The sequence below is a fragment of the Rhea americana genome, unplaced genomic scaffold (genome assembly GCF_003343005.1).
Source record: "Rhea americana isolate MKP2758 unplaced genomic scaffold, rheAme1 scaffold_293, whole genome shotgun sequence".
NCBI lineage: Eukaryota > Metazoa > Chordata > Aves > Rheiformes > Rheidae > Rhea > Rhea americana.
In genome coordinates, this window is record NW_028186416.1 from 31,984 (window position 1) to 57,119 (window position 25,136).

General features: G+C 40.8%; 1 protein-coding gene across 2 annotated transcripts in view; it reads left to right on the top strand.

The window, feature by feature from the left end:
• DHRS3 (dehydrogenase/reductase 3) overlaps window positions 1-25,136 on the top strand; it is a 40,708-nt gene that overhangs the window by 10,817 nt on the left and 4,755 nt on the right. Inside the window, exons 4-8 of one of the 2 annotated variants that reach the window (XM_085309152.1) lie at window positions 651-1,138; window positions 21,563-21,706; window positions 22,254-22,373; window positions 23,171-23,409; window positions 24,343-24,468. In XM_085309152.1, coding sequence (XP_085165278.1) covers window positions 944-1,138; window positions 21,563-21,706; window positions 22,254-22,373; window positions 23,171-23,409; window positions 24,343-24,468 — 824 coding nt within the window. In that variant the 5' untranslated portion in view covers window positions 651-943. Of the gene's footprint in view, window positions 1-194; window positions 1,139-21,562; window positions 21,707-22,253; window positions 22,374-23,170; window positions 23,410-24,342; window positions 24,469-25,136 lie in introns of those variants that run through there. The other variant, XM_085309151.1, reaches the window with a different exon arrangement.

The window sequence follows — 25,136 nt, forward strand, 5'->3', positions numbered from 1 at the left end:
GGGGCCGGGGCCGCGGCGAGCGCCGGGCGAGCTGGTGCGCGGCGGCTCCCGGAGAGCTCCGGGGGAGGGGAGGGGAGAGCAGAGCCAGCCACTCACAGAAACAGTAGTGAAATCTCCCCGACACTTTAACTGTCAATCAGGCTTAATGGGGTATAAAACCTCCCCAGCGCCGCGGCTGTGATAGGCAGAGAGCGCAATAGGGAGAAATGAGTAAGAGCTGGAGCTGAAACAGTGCGCGGCGTAATTCCTGCTCTGTGATCACGGATACTCCAGGGGAAAAACCGGGAGAGGGGGCAGGCGGAGGCAGTTAGCAGCTCAACCTTTGCGACCGACTCAGGACAGAACGTCTATAGATATTTATAGAAATTAAAGCAAAAACAACGACCTTACCCTGAATAGACCCTTTCTTAAAAAGAAAGTCCTGGCAATTCGGTCTTATTTAAGCAATTTCCTGAGTCTAAGAATAGAAATGAGCTGCCTGGAAGGCACTGCAGGCTGAAATTTGGAGTCATGGGCTGCTTTATTTTCTTTTTCCAAGTATAAAACCCTGCAATGTGGATACCGGATTTCATGTCGGTCTTTGAAACGGAGGGATGTATGGTTACTTTTGATTTTACTTTTTCTCTCTAATTTAAAAAACTGTCTTCCAGTTAAAAAGGAAACCGTTTTACCTGCATGTGGCAATCCCAAAGGACACCGATCAAGAAACAGGGGAGCAACTTGGCTTTCTGCACTATTTTACTCCTGCCCCGCTTTTTTTAGGGGGGAGGGAGAAGGATTTTTCCAATCCACGAACCTCTTGCCCCCAAGTTTTGGAAGGGGGCTGAAGACTTGGCACCCATCKGGGGGTGCATGAAGGGTATCGGTTTTCTTTCCCTGTCCGTCCGGCTGTGCGAAGGGTCGGACGAGCGGTCYGCCTTCCTGCCTTGCCTGGAACGAGAGGATGAGTTGGAGATGGCTGGGCGCTCTGCTGCTCTTCCCCGTGCAGATGGTCTACCTGGTGGTGAAAGCTGCCGTGTGCCTGGTGCTGCCGCCCAGGCTGCGGGACCTGTCCGCCGACAGCGTGCTCATCACCGGCGGGGGCAGAGGCATCGGCCGCCACCTGGCCAGGGAGTTTGCGAAGCGCGGAGCCAGGAAGGTGAGCAGCGGGGCCGGGGGGCGGCGGGGGGGCGGCGGACACGCCGCCCAGAGACGCGACCGTGGGCGGTGTGTCCGCCCGCAGCTTGCTCGGGGGCGGCCACTCACCTCGAAACCTGGTGTTTTGGTAAGTGCACGCGAACCCAGATGTGTGAATTAACCAGGAATAGGGAGAAGGGAAAAAAAAAAAAGCTTAAGGTTTAACCTTTTATCTCCTTTCCCTTTAGGGGCAATGAGAGAGAGGAATCATGTGAAATTAGACAGCTGCATAAATACTCCTCCGTGTGAGAGAGAGTGAATAAGAATAAATGCAGAATAAAAAGGAACTAAAATACAGAATGAGAGAATACTTAAAGAAACACTTGCGTTTAACCTGGGGCAGTGTTTGGGCACTTTCTTTCACATGGATTAGTTTTATGTGTGGTATTGGGCAGTCCTGGCATACAACTTCGAGGTGTAAAATATGTCAGCATTGAACTTTGATGTTTGTATATGCTTGTGTTTAAACATCGTGTTGAGATTTACAAATTCTTGAAGGCAGAACAAGCAAGTTGACTGACCTTTGCACCCAAGCAATTTGCTGAAAGTGTATTTACACTATCTGTTAGAATACCATACTTCRTTATTTATTTATTTTCTGAGGCTGGTTGCTATGCTAAGCTGTAGTATTAAAGTGCTACCATTTGTAAAGCCAATTCAAGAGCTGCTTTGCTGCAGTACAGCTAGATGCTGAACAACCGTAATCAGCCCTAATGAACCAGCTGATGTGGGCCAAAAGAAGAGGGAGCTATTTAAAACAAGTCTGGAGAGCTGAGGATGAAATTATTGTAAACTGATATCAGCTGCAGTTCATTTGTAGGCCTTATCTATCAAATTGTTATAAATCTTAGAATAAATAAACAGGAAAATAATAAATTCTTGGGGCGTTTTTACTTTTCTCGTATGGTGTTATGAAATCCTATGTGACTGCTAGTTATTGTCTACAGTACTGGGGGGGGGGTTTGTCTTATGTTTTCTCCCTGCCTGTGATCAAGGTGTTTCAGTTTTTACCTTTACTCAATTAAATTCTCCTTTCAGTTAAATCATTGCTATCCTGAGGCAATTGTGGCAATCAGCAACTTCTGCCCTCAGGGTACTTTTGATAGTGGCACATTTTCCCTGTAACATAGAAGTATGCTTAGCCTTCCTCAACATTTAATATGGAAAATTGTATCTAGGTGTGATAGTTTCCAGTCCCTTTGCTCTGAGATTTCACTGCTATCCTGCCTTCTGGGCTGAAACTTCACTTTCCGTATTTAATACCATCTCTGTAGAATGAAATCCTTATTTAGCACTACTGATTTTATGCTTTTCTCTTAGATAATGGAAAAGAACTGAAAAAGATTTGAAATAACTAGCAACTCACTGTTCAGTAAGACCTGTAACAGTTAGATATTCTATTTTTCTATTCTACTGCAATTGTTTTATAGTTACCTGTAGAGCTTGAGTTTTTGATTATAATTTATTGCAAATTCTGATTGTTGTATGGTCATGATATTTCAAGTTTGGAAAAACACTTGCCACTGAAGGCACCAAATTCTGAGGCCACGCACGTTGTTACATAGAGGTGGATGGAAACAGTGACACACACATTCAGATTCTAATCCTGGGTGTGCAGTATATCTTGGAAGAGTCATCACAGCGCTTGCGCACACAGACATAGTGGCRGAGTTTTGGAGGTAGGCGGCGATATACAACCGTATTTTTGAGATTGGAATCTTCTGCAAGACAGGTTAGTTGAGACTGTTAGCATGAGAATTTTCCCCTGATCATTAGTCTGGATTGGCTTTCACCTTATATGCTATCTTTTAACTCCATTGCTCTGCCATTGTGCCTCAAAAGTGACCTGGACAGATAAACGCCTAGGAGACCATTTCCTTCTAAAATGATGTTTCATTTCTTCTTGTTGTTYGCTGGCATCTCTGATGAGATTGCCAGCAAGGGGACAAGGCCATGTCAGTTGTGTTTTAGTTTCAGAAATGTATGTCTTCTCGTTTTTTGGTTGAGACTACCAGTGATTTTCAGGCAATGAGAGACTGTAGTCATTAGATCATCCCTGTTCACCAGTGCCAAGTGTACGCTTAGAGGTCAAAGGATCTGTACTTTGCTTTTGACTTTGGGATAGAAGTTCTCAAAAACTACTCGGTCATGGGAGGCACTGAGGATTTAAATGTTCCCTGTAGCACTCCTGGAAGAAACAAAAGCATGTAAATGTGCCATAACAGAAAAAGTGATTTACAGAAGATGAGACATGTTAGTGTTAGTATAAGCATTGAATTTTCTCCAGAAGTGCTCAAGTATTGTAATTCAGGTTTAACACTGCTCCACAGAGATGTGTCCAATTGGGGACTGACTTTGCTGCTGTTTAAGTCCTGGAGAAATGTACTCTCTGCTTTTTAAAATATTGCATGTAAGATGATCGCTATTGTTGACTTTAACTCGTGAGAATTTTGATCACGCTTTAAGCATATCTGGCCAATAGAGCATTAGCTCAGTATTAATCCCACACATTGGTAGCTTTATTAAGGAACCTGGCTTTTGATATTCTGTGATTGACCGAGTTGTATCTGTATATTTGAAAAGGGAGAAGTGGAGACTTTTGTGAGGTTGTGATAGTTTGAGATTGAACGCCCATGAAGTAAAATCTGCTTCCAGACTTTAATGATGTTTCTTAATAATGTCTTGCAAAGAATATACTGCATAAGTGAGTTAATTTTGGGAAGGCTGACTTCGTTGAACAGTGTTTCTTGCCTGGAAGAACAGCCATATACAGATATGGGTAGTCAGGGGAATGTAAGGCTGAATGGATTCATTCACTAATCGTTAGAGCTGGAAAATATTACCGAATTCCTSTAGGCCTTTCCCTTTCCCTGAAAGCATTTTTTCTTTTTTTTTAATACCATGTCCTTGCCAGAGATCTGTCAAAGCTGTTTTTGGTGATCTCCAATGATGAAGGTTTGATTATATCATATGTATGTCTTGCTCTTTGTCAGGTCGTCTTTTAGGGCATTTCCTTGATGTCTGAATTTTTTACTTCTATTTTTAACTTATCTTGCTCACAACTGATTTAATCTGAGCTCTGACTAAGCAAGAGTTGCTTGATTCTGATGCATTTTGGATTATTAAATGTTGTAGAAACCTAACAAAACTAACTGAAAAGGATATAATTATAGTATGGAAACACATTCCTCAACTCTTCATATTTTAGGATTCAAGGTTATCTGACCATGACTTTGGAAGAGTATCTTAGGTATTTTCTGTTGGAGACTGGTCAAAAAAACATTGATTTTTATTAGGCTTTTTATTTCCACTGAGAAATGTGGTCTCAGAAATGATCAATGTGGCTCTTCGGTAACATCTCTAGAAGGGATCTTACAGCAGTGCTTTCCAGCTCTTTCTTTGTGATCGTTTCTGTGATCTTGCTTTGTTTCATACTACGTATATTTTGTCCTCCTGGATTTGCTCTAAGTGTTTTCTCTCGCTGTGATGTATTTGCCTTTTTGGCAACCGTAGCTGTGGTTGAATGGACAACTGGGCTTCTAGGGAACGAGCGGTGTTGTCGGCATAGGAGATAGCCCCAAAATACCCCATGGGCTATGGGCAGCCATGGTCTTGTGTGAGTGTGAGTGTGCTGCTGAAGAGAGTTGAGTATTTCCTGTTCACCTTCTCGAGGGTTCTTCACGTTCATCGCTGTGCAAGAAATGACCTTGGTGTAAGCACTGACAGAGCTCTCCTTTCCCTGCTCTGTCCTCTGGATGTTCGCTTCCTGTATTACGGAAGACCAGACGACTCGAAAGATTTGCATGCTTGTGCTTTCAATGAGATAAGCCGTCTGGAATATCTGGACAGACAAGAGTCCTTACTAGATGGCAAGGAGCTGCTATCACCAACAAAAACAAGAAACGGAAACTTTGCTCTTGCGTGGAATGTGCTGCTGATAGCCATGACCTCACTCTGTCAGCACTGGCATCTAGGCAGTTATGTCTGTAAGTCTGCCAGTGCGATGGGCAGCTGTACAACTCCGCAAACATAATAATATAGCAATTGTTTTGGAATARCGAAGACCCTACTTTATTTTTTTTGCTTTGAAAACTATTTACAGATTTTCTTCGATTTATGTCACTCCAGCCTTTTTTAGGCTGCAAACAAAAACAAGATCTCAACTGTTCTTTCTCAGTCRTTACTTCCACAAATTTTTCAAGGTCAGACCTTAATGTCTTTGTTTAGGAAGATATATTGTCATTTGGGTCTGCAGTCCTTTTTCAGTTTGTTTTCAATCTAAACAACTCTTCAAGTCCTTGATCAGTTTTAACAGGAGTTCCTTGGATAAGGTTTCACCTCTAGTAGCACTGATTTACACGCTTTTCATGCTGTACTTTTATTGGCGCAACTATTTGTGAGGCAATGGTGTGAAGGGTCTTTTCAGWTGGACTAATTCTCTGAACTAATTTGCAGTTGAGCATCCCAAAKAACTGAGGCCTAACAAAAAGAATTGTACAGGGCTGGGAATAAGATGTTCGTGGAGGAAGGAGCTCTGAGGAGGGGATGAGAACTGTTAAGCTGGCACCGCTGCTGAGGAACCTGGAGCTGGTTTCCCTCCGTGTTCTAGTGAATTCAACAGAACAGAAAACCTCATAGAAATTGCAGATGCTTGAGAGCTTTTTAAATTTGGAGAGTTTCAGCTGAGTGAGATTTTTAGGCTCTGGATTCTAGTTTGGGTGGGAGTATTGCATATGCAGAAACTGTAAAAAAAATGGAGACTCAGAATTTAGTCTGAAATGCCCAGAAATGGAAATTTTTGAGACTTGTGAAATGAGTTTCTGCAACATTCTTCCTATTGTCTACATAAATGAGTATTTTAATTTGATCCTTATTGATCACACTGATATACTGTCATACTGATTTGTATGTATTAGCATATACTTTTTTAGACCAATGCTATATATTAAAAGATTAACTACACTGTCATAACAGCTGGGTATAAAAGTAATACTCATCTCCYTAAGTGAAGACGTAATACTGAGACTGATGCTGACAAATGACTAAAATAGTCATGCAGAGCTGTGCCCTTTTTTAAGGTGTAGGGCAAAAGCTATTAGGACTATTAGGACTATCTCACATAGATTTCAGTAGGAGTTCTTAGAAATGCCTTTTAAAGCATTGTTCATTCTCAGCCATTCATCTGTGATTTCACTTCCAGAACCTCCAGAATTCTCTGCTAAACTGTGTTTGAAAGATAGATCTTGCATAAAGAAGAACCTGACATCAAAGTCTTAACACACAGGAATTTTAATCTGCCACAGTTCATCCAGATAGGCGGTAGTGTTCCAAACCAGAGGACATTCAATTTGTCATGTGCAAAGGAGTACAATTTATGTGCTGGAGGACTGGGGGAAGGGATGAGCTAGCACACCTGAAGTAAATTCACCAAGTAAGTCCTTCTGCTTGTTGTCTGCACATTTTTAAATCCACTGCAGCTGGGCCAGTCATCAGGAAGACACTTACACTTGCAAGTAATAACTGATTTCTGACATGTATCTTATAATCCACTCTGAGTTCAGAACATGAATAGACTTGACCTTGTCACCCCAGAGGAGATTAACACAAGGAAAAGAGTTGATTTAAAATCAACAGAATTTCAGAACTGAGAGGAACTGTTTTTCCAAGAACATGATTGATCACAGTAAGGTAGGTACTGTGATCTAACATGATGAAATCATAAAGCCTTTAATATGATATTTTGAAAGGAAATGGGCACACTTCTGGTGTACTTTACCCAGTGCAGAGGCAGTATGCAAATATACTGCACAAATAGGTATTTAGTTGGCGWGGTGTACAATACYTTGGAAAAAAACTCAGTGAMATCTTTTTATGCCCTGTGGAGAATGACCAGAACGACAAATAGTCCAYGTATCTGCTGCATTTCTCCGTAGTAGTTTAGCAGTCCAAATAAGTAACTAGCCACATTGAAAAGATAATTCGACATTGTCTCAAAGTGAAATAGATACGATAACCTAAAAGGAAATGTTTTGTTGAAGAGATTTATTTTTTGTGATACTAGATTCTAATCATCTATGATATCAGATGATTTAGATACTTTAGTACGATGAGAAAATTTGCCCACCGTGCAAATACCAGTTTATCCTATTGTGTGAATAAGCTGATGGGGAAAAAAAAAAACATTTGAACAGTTTGGGGCATATTTTTAATGACGGTAAATGCACTTAATCTTACAGTGAATTATTAGACCATGCCTTAACTTGCCAGTGACCAGAATTATGCGAAAAATTGGGGAGTGAACATTCTCTCATGTCATGCAAAATAATATAATAATTAGGAGCTTTTAGTGCTTTGGCGTTTTGGTATGAGAGTATAGGTTTGATTGAGTTGCTTTACCAAATCTCTGGAAAGGCTTTTTTTTTTTTTTTTTTTTTTTTTTTTTTTTAATATATATAACAGCTCACTGTCTTGTTGATTGAGTTTAAGGATGGGTAGAAGAACCCTTGTATCAAGTCCCAGGCTCAGATGGCATCAAGCCTGCTATGTGTACCTATGTGTACTGGCACCAAGGCCAGCAGCTTGAATAACATGCTRAATAAGTGTCTCTGATTGGCAAGTACAACCAGAATTTATCAGGTATCAGGTCTGCTGATGCCCATGAAGCAACATTCTCCCTGAAGCTGTTTTAACTTATCATTTAGAACATGTCTGTCATTTGTTACCAAGCAWGTTGTAAGGAGAATAAATAACGTTAACAAGAGGTGGAACCTGCAGCGTAACAGGCTTGTCTTACCGCATCAGGATATAGTGGTGTCATGGGAAAATACTGTCCTGTTGAGACAGCGTTATGTTGTCGCTCGGAAATCCAGGACTTTTAAGAATGCTTAAGGACTGGGGTCGATCTAGTTAAATGAGGGTTCCTACAGAATATAAGGAGTGTTTCAATGCTATAGGAAATCGTGAGCTAAGTTTTAAGGATTAGGTCATTATTAACGTTTTTGTAATGCCTCAGAAACCTCATGGACCAGAAACTTGTATGCTAAATGTGCTGTGTAAATATAGTAGAAAAAGACATTGCCTACCGTAGAGTTTACAATGTAGGTATAAAACAACAGGCAACAGCTGAACACAAACTTAGAAGTCTGTACTGATGGGCAGTGTAGAGAATGATTTCAGCAGCACTCATTTAGCTATTTTAAATTTTAGCTATTTAGCTATTTAGGCATCACAGCAACAGTTTTTAAGGTAGGATCTGAAGAACAAGAATAGAGTTTTGGGGGAGTTTTGCAGAGGTGTGCACACTTAAGACACTTTCTTTTAAGGTGCAGACAGTGTGGTAGAAAACGCAAATGTTGTTTGAAAATTTACTGCTGGGAGGTGAAGGCTGCAGTTGGAGCTCTGATACTAATTGAAAGGTGATAGATAACGTGGGGATAGTGGCCTTGAAAGTCAATACAGGAGCTTGGATCTAGAAAGCTTGAAGAGGAGGCAGTGAGATCCTAAATGAGAGGTGACCTGGTCAAAGTAGTAGAGCAGGCATACAGTCTTAGTTTTATTTGGTCAGGGAAGGGAAAAAGGATCATTTTGTGTTTTATTGTTGTTGTTTTTTTCTCAAGATTGACAAGAAAATGCGTTTGATCTATGATTTTCACCTTACTTCTCTGAAGGGATTCAGTCATCTCTTTTATTTGTGTGGTTCCACCACCTGCAATGACTTATAAACGTGCTGTTGTGTATTTCTATTRCACTTACGTCTTATGTCTGGTATAGACTTGGAAAAAGTTTGTAGAACTATTTCCATCTGAAGCACTAACATATATAGATAGTTTTTACTACGTTATAAAATGTTAAACATGCTGTTGAGCTAATGCCTAATTAGTCTGGCACCACAATTTGCTTTAAGAGTGATCTTAAGCCCTGCATATATTTCTAAGCATTTTGGCTGAAAAGCCTAGAAGAAATCAAAGATTTTTTTTTTAACCCTGTCACCTTTTTAGTGTAGGTTGCTGACAAGCAGAAAGTGCCAGGAGTGCTGTGTGCTGAGCCCTAATTGCCCCAAGATGCTGAAAGGAAAGAAGGGAGATGCCTAGTTTAACTGTTTTCTAGGTAAAACTGAGAAAAGCAGCCTTCACAAATTCTGAATGCTATGAAATTTATATTTCTTATGCGTAACCACTGGGCTCTGGATAGCTACGCTTTCCCCGTAGTTCTCCTCCTGTCCTTGTATGACATGAGAGGGAGAGAAGCTTGCTTTCTTCCAGTCTTTTCCTGTGATGCCTATGAAACATCAGCCAGCTAGCAAATGAAACAGCACATTAAACATTTTGGAATGAGTTGTGCACAGAGCTTATCTGTGATACATCATAAGGATACTACTTTTGTTTCCTCTGTTTTTTTTCCTCTAGTTGGTTGTTGACTCTATGCCTGTAGTTGCTCGTGATGAAAAGGCAGAGCTTCTGCCTTGAACTTGGATTTTCAAGATTGGCAAGGATCCATCTCTCGCTGTTTGCTTGTCTGTTTAGATCTGTGTACCACTACTAGCGTTGTGGAAATTTCTCCTGATTGGAGCATTTAAGGTGATACTGTCTAATGGATAGTAAAAAACATGAAGGGGGGACTTACAAGACTGAACAGATTCTGAATGTCGTTCCTCAAACCAATCAGCATTTGAAGAGAGCATGCACAAAGCTAGTACACCTGGAAACAGCTGGTTTCACATCGTGCTACTGTGGCTGTGACCAGGAACTTAGCTTCACAGTAGGGGTTTGAAACTATTATAATCATTTTCCCAAGAAGAGACCTGGGACTTCACGGAAGTAGCCAGTTACTCACCAGGAGCTATGGGGAGAAGAACAGGAGACAGCAGTTCTCTTTATGCCAGGCAAATCTGCATCTTCGCTTGTGGACCCTTTGGGATGTTAGCTAATGCTTATTGATTTTTGTATGTTTGTTTTAAAATTTTAAAACAAATATCAAGTTAGTTATTGATTTTTCATTTTTCATTTTGATTCCTGAACTGAATCGAAGACACAAATCTATTTCCCGGTAGCATGTAGGGAGGGAAGACTGGAAAGGAAAAACTGTCAAAGGCAGAGAACAACAGCCTCAGAGCTGACCACCAAGAGAGAGTGAACTCTGAAAGTTTTAAGTCTGTGTAATTATCAGGAATATAAAGCAGAAATTATTGAGAGAGTTTCTTAGTCTGGCCCAGACTGTCGTCTTCAAAGCATCATGTCAACACACTGAAGAGTCGAACAACTCAGACCCAGGCAGTGCCAGATCCATTGGCTGATAACACTGACGCCAGTAGAAAAGGGTCAAATTCATGTAGTTTGACCTTTATCCCAGCAGGGATTAAATTGATTCTAATTAATAGACTTGAGGATAGATGGGTACCTTGGCAGAGTTTGTAACTAATTTAAATTGTTCATCCTATTAGTTTAGCCGTAAATTATGCATAATTAAGAAAGAGTTTTGCAGACAGCCACCCTTATGTTGACACATTATTAATTAAAATTTATCGAATACATTGTTGCGGAGCTCRCTTGTTTTGATTAACGTAGGGATTTCTGTTGTCTAACATCTCCCAAGCAGATGTCAGTGCTACACTTATCACAATAAAATAGTATTTGAGCGCACAAATGCAGCTCTGCTGAAATAGTTATGTCCTACTGGTGTGATCAAGAGAGAAATTTTCCTCTCAGTATATAATCAGTGGCAGTTTTATCTTTGTGGGTCTTTCAAAATTCTWTTTATTTCGAACTGGTATAGAAATGATGCCGGGAAAGGTTCTGGACTGTGATTATCCTGCAGTCTGGCATACTTCTAGCCACAGGTTAGAAAGAGCCTCTGCAGAGGAGGGGTGGCAGCCTTCAGTTGGTATGATCTGTTTGATCTATGACACCTCTTATCTAAATGAAACAACCTTTTAAAAAAGGYGTAAGGGAGTTTAAGCTTGATGTCTCATTCAGTCGGTGTTCGTTCTCTCGGAYGGCGTAGACATCAGGTTGCACCCGTTGTACTGATAGGTGGTGTTTGTCTTTTAGATACGTTCTCTCTTCCATTAAGTCATGGACTGAAACTGCTAGCTGAGTTTCTGTGAGTGCTGAACACTTGTATCAGTGAAACCTTCAGATACTGACAAAACCTTATTTCAGTGGGTTTTAGGTGCTTTACTGTACAGCAAATGTTTCCTGTTTGCTAGTTGCTGCTGAATTACTACTCAAAAAGAAGCATGAGATTTTAAATAATTAGAATTGAATTTTCAAATTATATACTCTCTATGTGAATCTTTGCGTACAACCAAGTCGGTTTTCAAGATTTTCTGCATATCTGAGGAGCAGACAAACTTGCAGCACTTTGAACAAAGGCAGAAATTCTCAGATAATCTTTTGATTGTGGATGCTGGACTTTAAGAAAAGCCTCAAATATTACAAGACTTAGAATAAATTCATGGGAGTGGAAAATCCTGTTGTCAAGAGACTGCACAGTTCACCTTTCCTTGCCCTTAAAAAGAAGGGATCAACAGTAACACCAGACAATCAGATCTTTTCTACTTGAAGATTAAATGAGTGTTTGTCCTGGATTTGTTATTTTAATCTCCTTGCTCATAGTAAACAGAAACAGCCCATCTCTCTGATCAGCACATTCACTGGGAGAGACTTACCCATCTTGTATTTTGGAGAGGGAATGGGAAATTCTGCAGTCCCGTTTTACTGGGTTGGAATTGTCTAACTACAAACTCAAATTCCCTGTGCCCGGCCTCCTGAAGAATTCAGCTTACTGTTTTAAAGTGAAGAATTCCTGCTTCCAAACAGAATACTAAAGCAGTGCAGCTGATGCAAATACTTCTTTCCCAAAGCAGTAATAGAACAGGGCTGGCTCTTACTACAGTGAGCTGTCAGAAATGATGCAAGAACATTTCCAAGACCTTTGGGAAACACAGGAGTCCTGTCTCACTGAACTGAATTATTTGATTTTGGGGTTTTGAGATACGCTGATCRCGCAATATTGTAGAGTGTTCTTTGTGTTGCTTGCAATTTGATTTAAATCCAGGCACCTTAGAGATTACTGTCTGTGCTGTGTTTATATTTAAACGCGTGCTTTATGGAAGCACGAAGTTTGCCTCCTTAAAAGCAAAATGCTTGGCCATCAAAGGGGGGTTTTCAGGGTTTCATTTCCTTAGACGATGTGTAACAGTTACAGCTTGATCTGTGACACCTTTTAAGCTGTAAAGACGTGTGTGTGTGTATGCACATGTATGTGTGTGTGTATGCGTGGCGATSTGGCACCTCGCGTGCCCTGTAGAGCCTGGGGTTCAGCGGTGGGTCAGCCATCTCCTCCGGACATCGTTACACTTGCTTGCCACTCACACAGGGGAAGCGCTATGGTCATGGGTTTGACCACCATCATTATTGGTTTGTTAATGCAACATTTTTGCAAAATTAGAGATTTAGAGAAGCATCTCACCTCTAGAAAGTGATTTTAGTTCTTAATTCATCCTTAGGTTTGCATATTTGTTGTTGTCGTTGCAAGCCATTCCTTAAATTCAGCAGCTTTAAATACTTCCCAGTTCTTCGTTTTCTCTGACATTCCTACAAGGACTGTGCTTATCTGTCCCCCTTGTCATCTTCTCTCTGGGAAAAATTCCTTGTGGCTTTCTTCATGCCTCAGAGCTTCTAACCCATTTACCAATTTGTCCACTTTTTATTTCTCCTCATATGACAATACAGCAAAAGGCGAAGTTGCCTTGACTGTAGTAGGACTACGACACATCGTGGAACCACATACCAATGTAAACCCAGTTYCAGTTCACAGAGCGGTGTTCGCAGATCTGCTGCCAAAGTTCAGAGCCAGGCTAGCATCAGAAGGCTAATTAAATTGCCTTTTGAATATATTACCTGACTGATAAAATTGTATGTTTTATAGAGAGCATAGAGGAATTGTATATATCCCCCAAAATAAGTAAAGTGCTGATGAAATAATAATTTAAAGAAAAGCTGAAAATACTCAGAGTTAAGAAGTTAAATTTCTTTTGTGCTGTGCGGTTCGTAATCAARCATAGCTTGTACTTTTATAAGCTACACTGGGGACCGACTGTAGGGGTCTCTGAGTGCTGTGCCAAAACTGGTGCAGTGGTAACACTGTTCTCTAGAAGTTGGAAACTCTCGTGTTTCAAGATTTGGCATTCTACTGTAGAAATTGGCTCATAAATGTAAAAGCAAAGTCTTAAAAAAAAAAATCCAGTTTTATTGGCACCAAGTTTGTAGCTCTTTAATTCTTCTTATGTATAAATTTGTGTTTTTTTCATGTCTGCTTTTCTGTAGTTTGTTAGTTAAGGGCTAGCAGACTAGCAGACCTTTCAGTGAAGTTTTATTGAATCAAGCAGTTTCAGGAGTCACTTTGACCCGGTAAGGTGATGGAAATAACACTGTGTTACTTCTGCGATGAATTGGGACTACATTTTTAATTTCGAATGTCCCTGACTTCTAAAATATCCCTGTACTCTAAACTTCTTATTGATGTTAGCTTTACAAAAACACTCTTATCTGTCAGTGTCAATATAACTTTGTATCATGGTGAATGTTTAACTATATTACATGCACGTTAAAACTGCCACATGTTAAGAACTCTACCCTGAGGGCTGTTGCAATAATGCAGCATTTTGGAAGGAAAAAAGTACAAACAGCAAACCATCAACTATGTTGAAATTATACATATTGGACTATGTCCTTTTCATCAAGCAAATCCATTAATTTCTCTTTTAAAATGTTATTTATTGACTTTCTATCCTTTTATCCTGTCTGCTGTCCTTGTGGTAAAAAAGTGCTTTTCGCACCTGTATATTTACCCTCCGTACAATTTCCTGAGATCTCTATGGACATTTTTGTAGGAATCTGGGTAATAGGGATGGCAGGATGGACTATTGTATTTCTGTTGGTACACATCTTCAAGGTCTTATATCAAATATGTAATTTAAATAAAAAGAAACCYCTCTTCTCCTCCCCAGCCCCGATATGCCACTTCTTTCCAATTTGCAGCCTGCGAATTTCATTGCTGGGTAGTTCTTTGTGTGCTTCGATTCCCTGGAGCAGAGGCGAGTTCTAACACATGGTGTGGCAGACATTCACCATTAAAAATCTGTCGTTTTTCCCCCCCGCAGATGCCTCCCTGAACCTTTGCAGGGTGACAGCTTGTGGCCACTTGGCGCTTTTGTTGGAGCGTGCACTCCATTTGACCCTGTCCCAGCGTTAATAGGATTGTAAAGGCTGACTCTTGCATGACCTCCTCTTGCAAACAACCCTAACCCTTCGCCTTCCTCAGCCGCCCTGTACAGCAGAGCTGAAAAGGGCTGCTCCCAAGGCAGTCTGGAGCCGCAGTTCATGTTGCAGACGAAAGCAATTGGAAAAACCACTGGAAAAAAGTCAGCATGGGACCACCTGTCCTTAAGTAGTCCTGATCGTGAGAACAGTAGGCATTTGTTCGCTGCTTAGAGGGAGCTGGTCTCAAATGGCTGTGTGCAGACAGAAAATTGGAAGTTCTTTTTCCAAGGAAAGCCTCTGTTGAATAGGAGACAGGTGTTTACATACTTTTCCGTGAGTTTTTAGGCGCAGTCTTCTTTCCTGTAGAGGAGGAAAGGGTGGCCAGGGTACCACTGGTGAATAATGTTAATCCCATTGAGTGCTAAATCGAAAGATACAGTAAAACATTTAAAGTTCCGACTCCAGACTAAAGGAATTGCTATTCACTCTCTTGCTGTCACACCTTTTATCCTCATTACTGTCTATTACGCCTGGCTTTAACTCAAACCAGCCTATAATAAAGACTAAGTCTTGTGCTTAACATGCTGGCAGTGTTCAAATTTAAATTAAACTCATATAGTCAAATATCTTTACACCTTCTAAACGCCAATCTGTGTAAAACAGGCAAATAGCCTCACCCTCTTGCGTCCCCCATGCTTATCAGTAATCTTTCTTATACTAGTCCCTTGCCGCTTTGATATTCACTTTCCGCTGTGGGAATTGATAAATTCTTCCACTGGCTCGCTTTGTTTGCTTACTTTTATACAAGTGTCACTAAGGGGCTGGGTTAAGTATTTTGACCTGCTTCAGGCATCAAAAGGTTCTTTTTTTCCTTTCTAAAGCAAAGATTGGCTTTTCACACTGAACAGCCACACCTTTCACTCTTGCAGTAATCTGTCTTTAGCATGCCTCTGCCATGAAGAACTCCTGAAATAACTTGTCTGACTTTACCCTGGGGGCAAGAGAGGGGAAAGGGTGGAGGAAAAAATCCTTATGCCATTGACAACAAATCATATGAACAGTTTTGAGGCTGTAGGATTTAGCCTTCTGTTTTCATGATATGCAAAACTCTCCTGGGATTATGGGATATTATGGGATACACTGGAATGCATCTCTTCGGAGGACCAACTGTGAGTTACTAGTACCAGGCTTTGTTAACACAGTGGGATAAGACGGACATACTTCAGTGGATTATGTACACATTGTACTTCCTAAAACTATGCAGGAACTCTCAGTATTGGGCACTGAAAGGCTTTCTCCGTTTGAACAAAGGTAGCAGTCTGTGCAATTGCRGATACCAGCTCAAACAGAGCGACTTTTGTTCCGCTGGCCTACGAAGGAGGTTGAAAGGGAGTGAAATGGTCGACCTACCAGCTTCCTACTATCTCTAATGATCCACGGCTAGGCGTTGTGGCTGATTTGTGGAGACCACAATGATGAGGTCAGGTAGGAAGGGCATTTTTGTGTGTCTCTGCAACATCTTCATCTTGCAGCGTCTTCAAATTGATACCGAGAATTGCTTTTTGAATCATGAAATGCAGAAACTGTAGGAATGGAAATTACATCTGCTAATCACAGTGCACRCTGTTGTGTTAAGAAAAGACTGGGACTGAACAATCCTCTATTAAAATAAAATTTAGATAATCCAAGGAAAGAGTCAACAAATGGTACATGTTCTGTCTCAAAGACTCTTTTGTTGTGGGACTCCTTTCCAATACTGGTCTAGTTTGTCCAAGGGGCAAAGGTTAGCACAGCAGGTTTGCTGAAGATACAGTGCCAAATTAATTGGAGATGTAAAGGGGCAACATTCCTTTGCTGTTTTTCTTGAATTGTGCTAGCAATAAAATTGTAAGCAGTTAAATAGCCTTGTAAATGATGTAAAATCAGCTGTAACCTCATCTCCTTCACCAGTATTAAACATAGGGCTCTGGGGGTGTGGATCATGTGTGTATATTTAGGTGGATAGCAGCCTCAGTCTGGACCAGTGTATATAAATTAGTGGCCTTATCTGATTCTGTGACTCTCAGAAGCATAGCTCTTACTGACTTGCATTATGGTGAAAAGTCAGGATTTAAAACTGTAGTCAGGTTTTGGGCTTCTGGCAAGTAGCCAGTACAGGCCTCTATTAGAAGGTCTTGCAGGAGCTCAAGCCATCCTTTTGACTCCCCTTCGACCTTGGGGCAGGTCTCATTATCAGATTAAAGTCCAGAGTTAAACGAGTCCTCCGGGAGTGGAGGATGCAGTGTCTGCCGAGCCTGCCACTCTAGCTGAAATGCTTTTCCTAAGGCCAGATAAGGCATTCAGTGACTTGCCRCGGGGTGGAAGATAAAGAGATAAGGTTTGTTTTGCAAAACCTGCTCATGAATAACTCCTGGGAAGATCTGCACTAAACTGTGACATCCCCGCCATTAGCTACTTCTAAGTTAATTAAGAGGAGGCYGTGCTAAGTTCCTCTGTCATCATAAATCCATTATTCGGGTGTCCCACGGTGGGAAGCTCCTTCCTGCTCGCCCGGCCGCCCGCCCGCGGCAGCAGCCCGCAGCGTGGGTTCCACCTGCCTGCCCGCTGCCAGCGCCGGGGTCAGCCGGAGGTAAGAGCAGGGCAGGAAGCCTCCGGAGCAGGCCTGCCGCAGCGGGGATTAACCGCCTCGCTGGGCTGCTGCCCTCGACAATTTTCTGGTCAGTAACTTTTTGAAAGGAGAGCGTGTCTAGTGCGGTAGGGAGGGGCGGGCGGGAGAGGATGACGAGATGAAGGGGGAGATGAAATGGTGGCTGGATTCTTTCCAGGACGGAAAACTGTCTGTCCAAGAACTTCTCAAGACGCAGATTAAATATTCCTCCCTGCACCATTGCATAACGGTGGATGGGTGGCTGTGCAGCCTCCCGAAGGGCTGTGTAACGCGCAACACTGTCTCTTCTCTCCTTCATTTCTCTACATTTTTCTCTGTCTCAGGCAGGAACTTCTGTGATTGTAAGAGTCGTTCTCTCCAAGACTTAAGTCTCCAGATGGGACGTAGTTACTGCCAATTCAGAATTAAACTTAAAAGAGAAAGGGAACACAGACCAGACTCTTGGACCCATGTCTATGTATTGAAAATTCTGCCTCCTAATAAAATGGACTATTTCATAAGCTCCAGACCTAGACTGCTTACAAATGCAGAGCAGTCAAATCCTAACTAGGGCAGGATAAASCCGGAAGATGCATTCCTTGACGTTGACTGAGCAAAGGATACAATGAGAGTTACTTACGTCCTTACACATAAAGGGAAGCGAAGTGGCAACTGCACGGTTTAGGCTGGCTGGGGCTCATGGAGCTGATGCTCCATGAAAAACACAGGCCCAGCCCCACAGTCCTCCGTCTGTTCAACTGTGAGCAAACGTTTTGTTCAGGAGCATTCAGAACATGCGTGTTGATCGCTGACTCYTTAGCTCGCTGGTTCAGTGATGTATCTGCTTTAGTGAGAATGTTACAGAGCAACACAACCTTATGAGTGCCCAACAGCAAAGTGTCAAATTGCAGATTCTGCGGGAGGTGAATTCAAGAGAGTTGAGGACTTACAAGTAGGTTGGTAGACTTTCTCCTCAGGAGGCAATAGAGTAGAATAAGGACCTAGAAAAACAGTGATGAAACCATTGCAAGCAAGAAGAGAAGAGGGAATTACTGTCTACACAGTAACACCAGCCAAAGCCTTCTGTTGAGGAGCAGCAGAGCCCTCAAATGAGAGTCTAAAACAGCAAGTAAAAGTTTCATCCCTTTGTGAGACTTGATATCCTAGGAGGCCAGAGTGAAGTCTGTGCCAGTTTAAACTTCTGGCTAGACGTAAGAGAGAAAGTGAAAGCCTCATATGATCTTATAGGACCATTCAAGCTTGAATTTGGACCAAAAGCATGGTGTATTGAGTTTTGAGTTTATCCATCTGTAAAAAGTAGCAAAAATGACAGCAGGAAGCCTGACTTCCCACTGTGCTGTTAGGGAACTTTCACCTCTCACGAAAGAATGGTCTTTCATTTACTGCTTTTCTCTTACGCAGGCTGAAGCCTTCACCTGACTGTGAACAGTATTAGGGACTTAAAAACTTCTAATGGAAAAAAATCACTACTAAAGTTCATGCTGTTAGAAGGATAATCATCAAATTCTGTCTTCCCTGGATGGCCCAGTTTTTAAAGGGGTCATCTTGCAAGATTATCTGTAGGATATTAAAGATCATGAAGTAAGTGTTGGGGCATAAAAAAATCAAGTCCAAGAGTTGCATCACAGACAGATGTAGCTTTGATAGGTCGTCCGTTGCTTAACTATTTTTCCATGTGTATTTCCTGACAATTCAATGCACCCGTGGCAACTCATGAGAATAGGAGGCTGTATGGATGTTTAAAACAGCTGAAGGTGAAGACTTAGGGCTCGACTTCTTATTTTGCAATAGCAACATGAAACCCTGGAGTGCTAGGAATATGAGGTTAATTTCTTGCCTTATTTACTCAGCCCTTGTCTGATGCCTTATTTCTCTCTTCTTCCTCTATCTCCCCTCACTCTTCRACTTGTCAGTTATTTTCTCAGCATTTGCACTTGACTGATCCAACCCTACTGAGAGGCTCAAGGCCACATTCGCACAAACTCAGGACTGTGGGCATCAAGCTTGATGCTTACATTGGCAGTTTGCAGTGKTTTTTCCTCCCCTTTCCACATAACTGTAGGTTATGAAATGTGTGTACACTTACAATTGAACAATATTTTGTAAATATTTCCTCAAAGCTTGTGAAATTTCTCAAGTGTTTTTGATTTCCCATCAAGCCTGCAGTGGGGGCATAAGAAATATCAGCCAATCTAGTTCTGAGTTCAGGAGCAAGTAAATAAACTTCAATTTTACAAGCTTTCTGTAGATGCCAGAGCCTGGTAGCCAAGGATGACCTTATGCTGAGGTTTTCAAAGACAAACCAGTATTTTAGCTTTCTTACAGCCTTTAATTCTGGAAATTTATATTTGCTCTSAAATTTCTGGTTAACCAACTCATTCCTCCTTCACAGCATAAATTCTGCTTTTTATATTCCTTTCCTCCAAAACACTGTCCATGTGCCTGTTTCTACACTTTTCCTGTATAATCACAAGGCAACAGATAGGCTCAAACTTTTTTTCTTTGAACAAGCCTTGAAATAAAGTTACTTAGGAAGTTTAATTACTGTGTATTCTGGCTATTCCTTTAGAACAAATAAGCATGGAAATGTAACTTTAGTTAACAGGAAATCCAACACCTTATTTCTTTGTAAATCAAATCAAAAATGTTCAGCAGCACCCCTATGTCTTTCAGCATACAAGCCCATTTTTGTGTGTGTGTGTGTGTGTGTTCATTGATGTGCCGATGATTTATAAATGGGATTAATTTTAGATTTTACTCATTTAGGAAATGGATTGAGGACCCAGGTACTTATGGGTTTTAGCCTTGCTTAGTTGTCCTGGAAGAACTCTTTGACCCTGCCAGAGGTTTAATACCGGTTGTGAGATTAAGTGTGCTTATTTCTAACCATAAAAATTCAGGATAGCAGTCAGATTCATACTCAGTAGCCACTGGTATGGGAAGCAATTGTAATCCTGGATCACAGATTATAAGGCCTCTGCTTGGAAATAGTACCGTTGTGAGGGCAGCAAAGCCTTTCCGTTTCCAAGACCTGTTTTTCCAGTCCCATAATCAGGATAAAGCTGCATTTGACCATGTGAATTTCATTTTTTTTTAGTCCTAAGTAGTATTTTATATTATAAATGCAATCATCTGCTGTGGAAAAAGACTTGTTGCTTTTAATCGCAGTTGCGTGCAGTAGCAACCTTTAGTTCTGTCTCTTTTGTCTCTTGCTGTTTGACTGGCAGAGCAGTCAGTTGATTTCTGTAGCATCCTTCATTCAGTAATTTATGCTGTGCAGAATGACAAGTGTCCAACCATTCATAACAGGATAAATGATGAGACAACTGTCTGTAGCTTGGAAAGCAAAAAGAATGGATTGATTCAYGAATATAGTTGTCTTTGGTAATGGAGAGATGAAATTATATTCTCTTCCAGTAGCTTTAAATGAGATAGAAAATAGTGTTCGGTATACTGGGAAGAAATTCTTTCAGTTAAATGTCTTTAGCTCTGGATTAATGTTCCAAGGATAGTAGTGGAAGCACCATTTCTTACTTGAGAGAATTAAAACTAGCCTTGTTGTCTCAGTAGGAAAAATAATACTGGGTGAAGTGTGGCAGTGAAAGTTAATAAACTTAGCAACATTTGGGATTATTTCTATTTTTGTTTTCCATGATGGTGCAGAAACACAGACAGAGTTGCACTGGCTAAGTCTTCATTACATATTAAATCTACGCTATACAGTTTGAATGTTTTGTTTCCACTGATACTAAGAATTACCTTTTGTACAAGAAGTATTTTGTCATTTTTATTATGGTTGTTAACTGGAAGTGACATATGAAATCTTTCATGTATTAGTTGCAAAATAAATTTATGCTAGAAGTTTCTCACTTTAAATGTCTGGATTAGGATGAGCCTCTTACTTGAAATGCACCTGGAACCCTGGCTGCCAACAATCAGCACTGCAAATTGTTACCTTTGATATGCTGAAGAAATACGTTTTACTGTAGAGCAGATACTGTCTTCAAATGTAGAACAAGAAATAGATAACATGCCAGGTGTACAGGAAGGTCTGGGATTTTAGAATTAGAAGTTATCCTTCTCTGTGTGTGTATAGCAAAAGTCATGGTATAGAAAATCTGCCAAGTACCTCCTGTATTCATTACATGAGGCTAAAGATCTGATTTTTTGATTTCATTATTGTTTTGCTTATAAAGAAYAGGCTATCACCTGTAAAGAGAATATCAACAGCGGGCTTCAGCTACCACCACCRTGCTAGAGTCCCATCTCCCATACATTATTTATAATCATTGTTATCATTAGTAAAAATCATTGTTAGTCTTAAATGAAACAGCAGGAGAGCTGGCAGTGAAAGCACRTTAAAGATGTTCTTCAAATTGTTCGTTAGAAGCATGTTTTAATTACTTTAGATTTGAAGCAGAAATAGTTTGACCCTGACAAAAGTTTCTTGCTGCAGATCATCCTGTGGGGTCGAACTGAGAAATGCCTGAAGGAGACCACAGAGGAAATCAAGATGATGGGGACCGAGTGCCATTATTTCATTTGTGATGTAGGAAACCGAGAGGAGGTCTATCAGCAAGCCAAAGCTGTGCGGGAAAAGGTTGGTGTCTGTGGAAACACTCTTTGTAGGCAGGATTTAATAATTCACTCACCTTTGATGGGGAAAAAAAACTCCACTGGTGTGGAGGTGCACATTCTCTATGTGACGTAGTCAAAAGGTTTTGTCTSGTTGCATTTATTGCCAGAGCATAAATATTTTCACCCTTACAAAGAAGATATGAATAATAACTAATCAAATTTCTTCATCTATTTGTACTAGTAGGTGAATATCTATACTAGGCAAAAGTAGCAGAGAACTTGTCTTCTTAATTTTTATATTAATTCTTATATTCTTACAATACAAAGATGAGCTTGAACAGAGCAGAGGTGAGTAACTGAGACAGACCGGGTTCAAGATTAATCCAGATTATGTTGTACAAAGATCTRGTTATCGGTTTAAGCAATCCAGAAGGATTACAAAACCCATGGAGCAAAAATGCCAAAGCTGTGAAAATAATGATATATTCAGGCACTACTAGAAGGCTGATAGTGACTTCTGGTTTGTGAGGAGAGGTGTTAGTTGTGAYAAGTCATTTGTGTTTTTGCAGGTGGGTGATATCACTATCCTAGTGAACAATGCTGCTGTGGTCCATGGTAAGAGCCTGATGGACAGCGATGATGATGCACTGCTCAAATCACAACATATAAACACCCTGGGACAGTTCTGGGTAAGATAAGCTCTTGTAGCTCGTGTATTCAGGCTTGGGAATGAKGGTGACAGATTACAGCCAGTAAACATTTGGCTGCTGCTAGGCCTTTCTGAATGATGCTTGGTAAGATCAGTCTGACACAAAAGAGAGACAGGARAAACAGTGTGAGGGGCAAAGGCCAGAGGAAAGAAATCTGAAAAAAAATTAAATTTGACATACTCTCTCAAATGGATTTCAGTTACTTCTTCTAAAATATCATATTAAAAGCTTCCAGTAATTGCAGAGTATTTGATGCTCTTGCATTCCCATTCTGTGATTTCCAGTAAAACATCTGATTTCTTTTGAGAAAGGCCAAGCTCACAGAGAAGAGTTTTCTGCTCAGTGATGTGTGGAACGTGAGAGGAGCATGAGGCTGCATTGCTCAAGGAAGGAAGCTAGCATGAACTCATTCCATTTCTAATTAGATAGAAATAATAGTAATTAAAGAAAAAAGAGTTCTTTGTGATTTAATCTCTTTATTGAAGATTTTATCCTCTATAAGAACTTCTTAGACATACAGAACATTCTGTTCATGGCCTTCACCTGTGGGCACTGCTCACAGATAGGAAAGATCTTGGTTTTTTTAATACACAAACTTTGTTTAGAAGCTTTCAAAGAATGACATGGCAACAAAGCGCTCTCCCATTCCTTTCCTAGCTTAATGGACAGCGCAGTTTGGCTTGTTGTCTCTCTGTCACCTTATTTTTCAGGCACTACTGTTTTTGTTGTATCTCTGCTGAGCAAAACTTTTTTTTTTTTTCTCTGTTGTTCTTCAGACCACCAAAGCATTCCTGCCAAGGATGCTGGAGTTGCAGAATGGACACATTGTTTGCTTGAACTCTGTCCTGGCCTTGTCAGCCATCCCTGGTGCCATTGACTATTGCACCTCCAAAGCCTCTTCCCTTGCCTTTATGGAGAGCCTGACCTTGGGGTTGCTAGACTGTCCTGGAGTGAATGCCACAACAGTCCTGCCCTTCCACACAAGCACAGAGATGTTTCAGGGCATGAGAATCAGGTCAGTCCAGGGGAGCTAGAATAAAACATCTCATTTTAAATGAATCATCAGAATACACTCCTAATTAATGCTTCATTTAGTTAAGAGAATTTGATGTCTCATTTGGCTGCCTGGGAACAGGGGGTCACCCTAGGCCGCCTGGGACTCATCAGACTGGTTTCTTCAGTTTACTGGCACATTCATACAAACTGCCTGAACTGTGTGAGAATATATTTGAGGCATTTGCTTCTGCAGAGAAAACTGAAAGCTATTTGGGCCAGTTGCAGCCACCAGAGAGGGAGGGGAAGCAATCTGAAAATTGAGGTCATTCAGAAGGGAGCAGCCTACGAATTACTTTAGAATTAACAGTAAAACCTTCTTTATTCATTTAAATACTTAATTCTTTCCCACTGAAGGGAGTTACAGCTACACACTGAAATTAATCATTTAAAATGGACAAAATGCTCCATTAATAGAATGTGTGCTCCTTTAGCCCTTTAGCTCAGAAAAAGTACACAATGTCATGCCATTGTTGAGCCAGGAAAAGCTTTATTCTTGGTACCAAAAACAGTGAGGGAAGATCACCTGTCGAGAGTTTGAATCAAGCAGAGAGCAGATGAGAGGAAGAATAACACTGACCCTGAAAAGATAGAGCTGTGATGTTAGTTTGCAAACTGCTTAAGAAAATCCCTGAAGCAAGGTCCTGAATACACTCTGCCACTTCCGTCTAAAGGCTGCAACATGTTCATTTCTTAACTGTTTAGCCAGTCCAGTACTACTGGTTGCAAAACAGAGTTACAGGACCTGGGCTTCATTCTTGTTCTCTGTTCCTTCCAGACAGCTTTGGGGTATGTTTCAATGTTACTAACCAATGATAACTTGGAGGGCATCAGGTCTTAGACTGTTATCTTAAACAAGGACTTAAATAATTATTTTATTTTTTACTTTATTCAGGTTCCCTAATCTTTTTCCTCCTCTCAAGCCAGAGACTGTGGCTAGGAGGACAGTGGAAGCTGTTCAGATGAACCAAGCCTTTCTCCTCCTTCCATGGACAATGCRTGTTCTCGTCATCCTAAAAAGGTAAATATTTCCATTGTCGCTATAGCCCAGGCAGTTAGGCAAGACTGGGTTACAGTCCTGCTGTCTATCCACCAAGGTGAACTTCAGTTTGACTGTTACCTGATATCCAGGATCAGACTGGACCAGCTCTCCCATGAAGGACAGATAGAGGAGCAAAGGGGAGAAAAATTTCTAAGGTTCCCTTTGTTAGATTTTTTTTTTCTCAGGTTTTACCCCCTTTATGAAAGCAGATTCACTCCCAAAATTCAGATTCATGAGATCTGAACTGCTATTTGTATTTGGGAAATTTCTTAACTATTAAAATATGCATCTAGCTGATTTTCATTTAGTAAGCCCCTCTTTGGACTCCAGGCTTTATACTGTAAAGGCTTTCTACATATAAAGTATGCACATCAACAACTGTATTTAGAGAATATTGCTTGTTTTAAAGCCATGAAACTACCAAAATAATTTGTGTGTGTCACATTACTCTGGGGAGGGCATTATTCTGATCAGGACCTTTAAGTGCTTAAGGAAAGTGAGTCATAATTTTATATCCTGAAATAACTGAAGAAAGGACATTTTAAATTGTGTTTTCATGAGAGTTTGCACCAAAACCTTTGCAAAACCTAGTTCAGTCACAAACTGAAACAAGGCCATGAGATTTCTTTGAAAAATAATTACGGTAC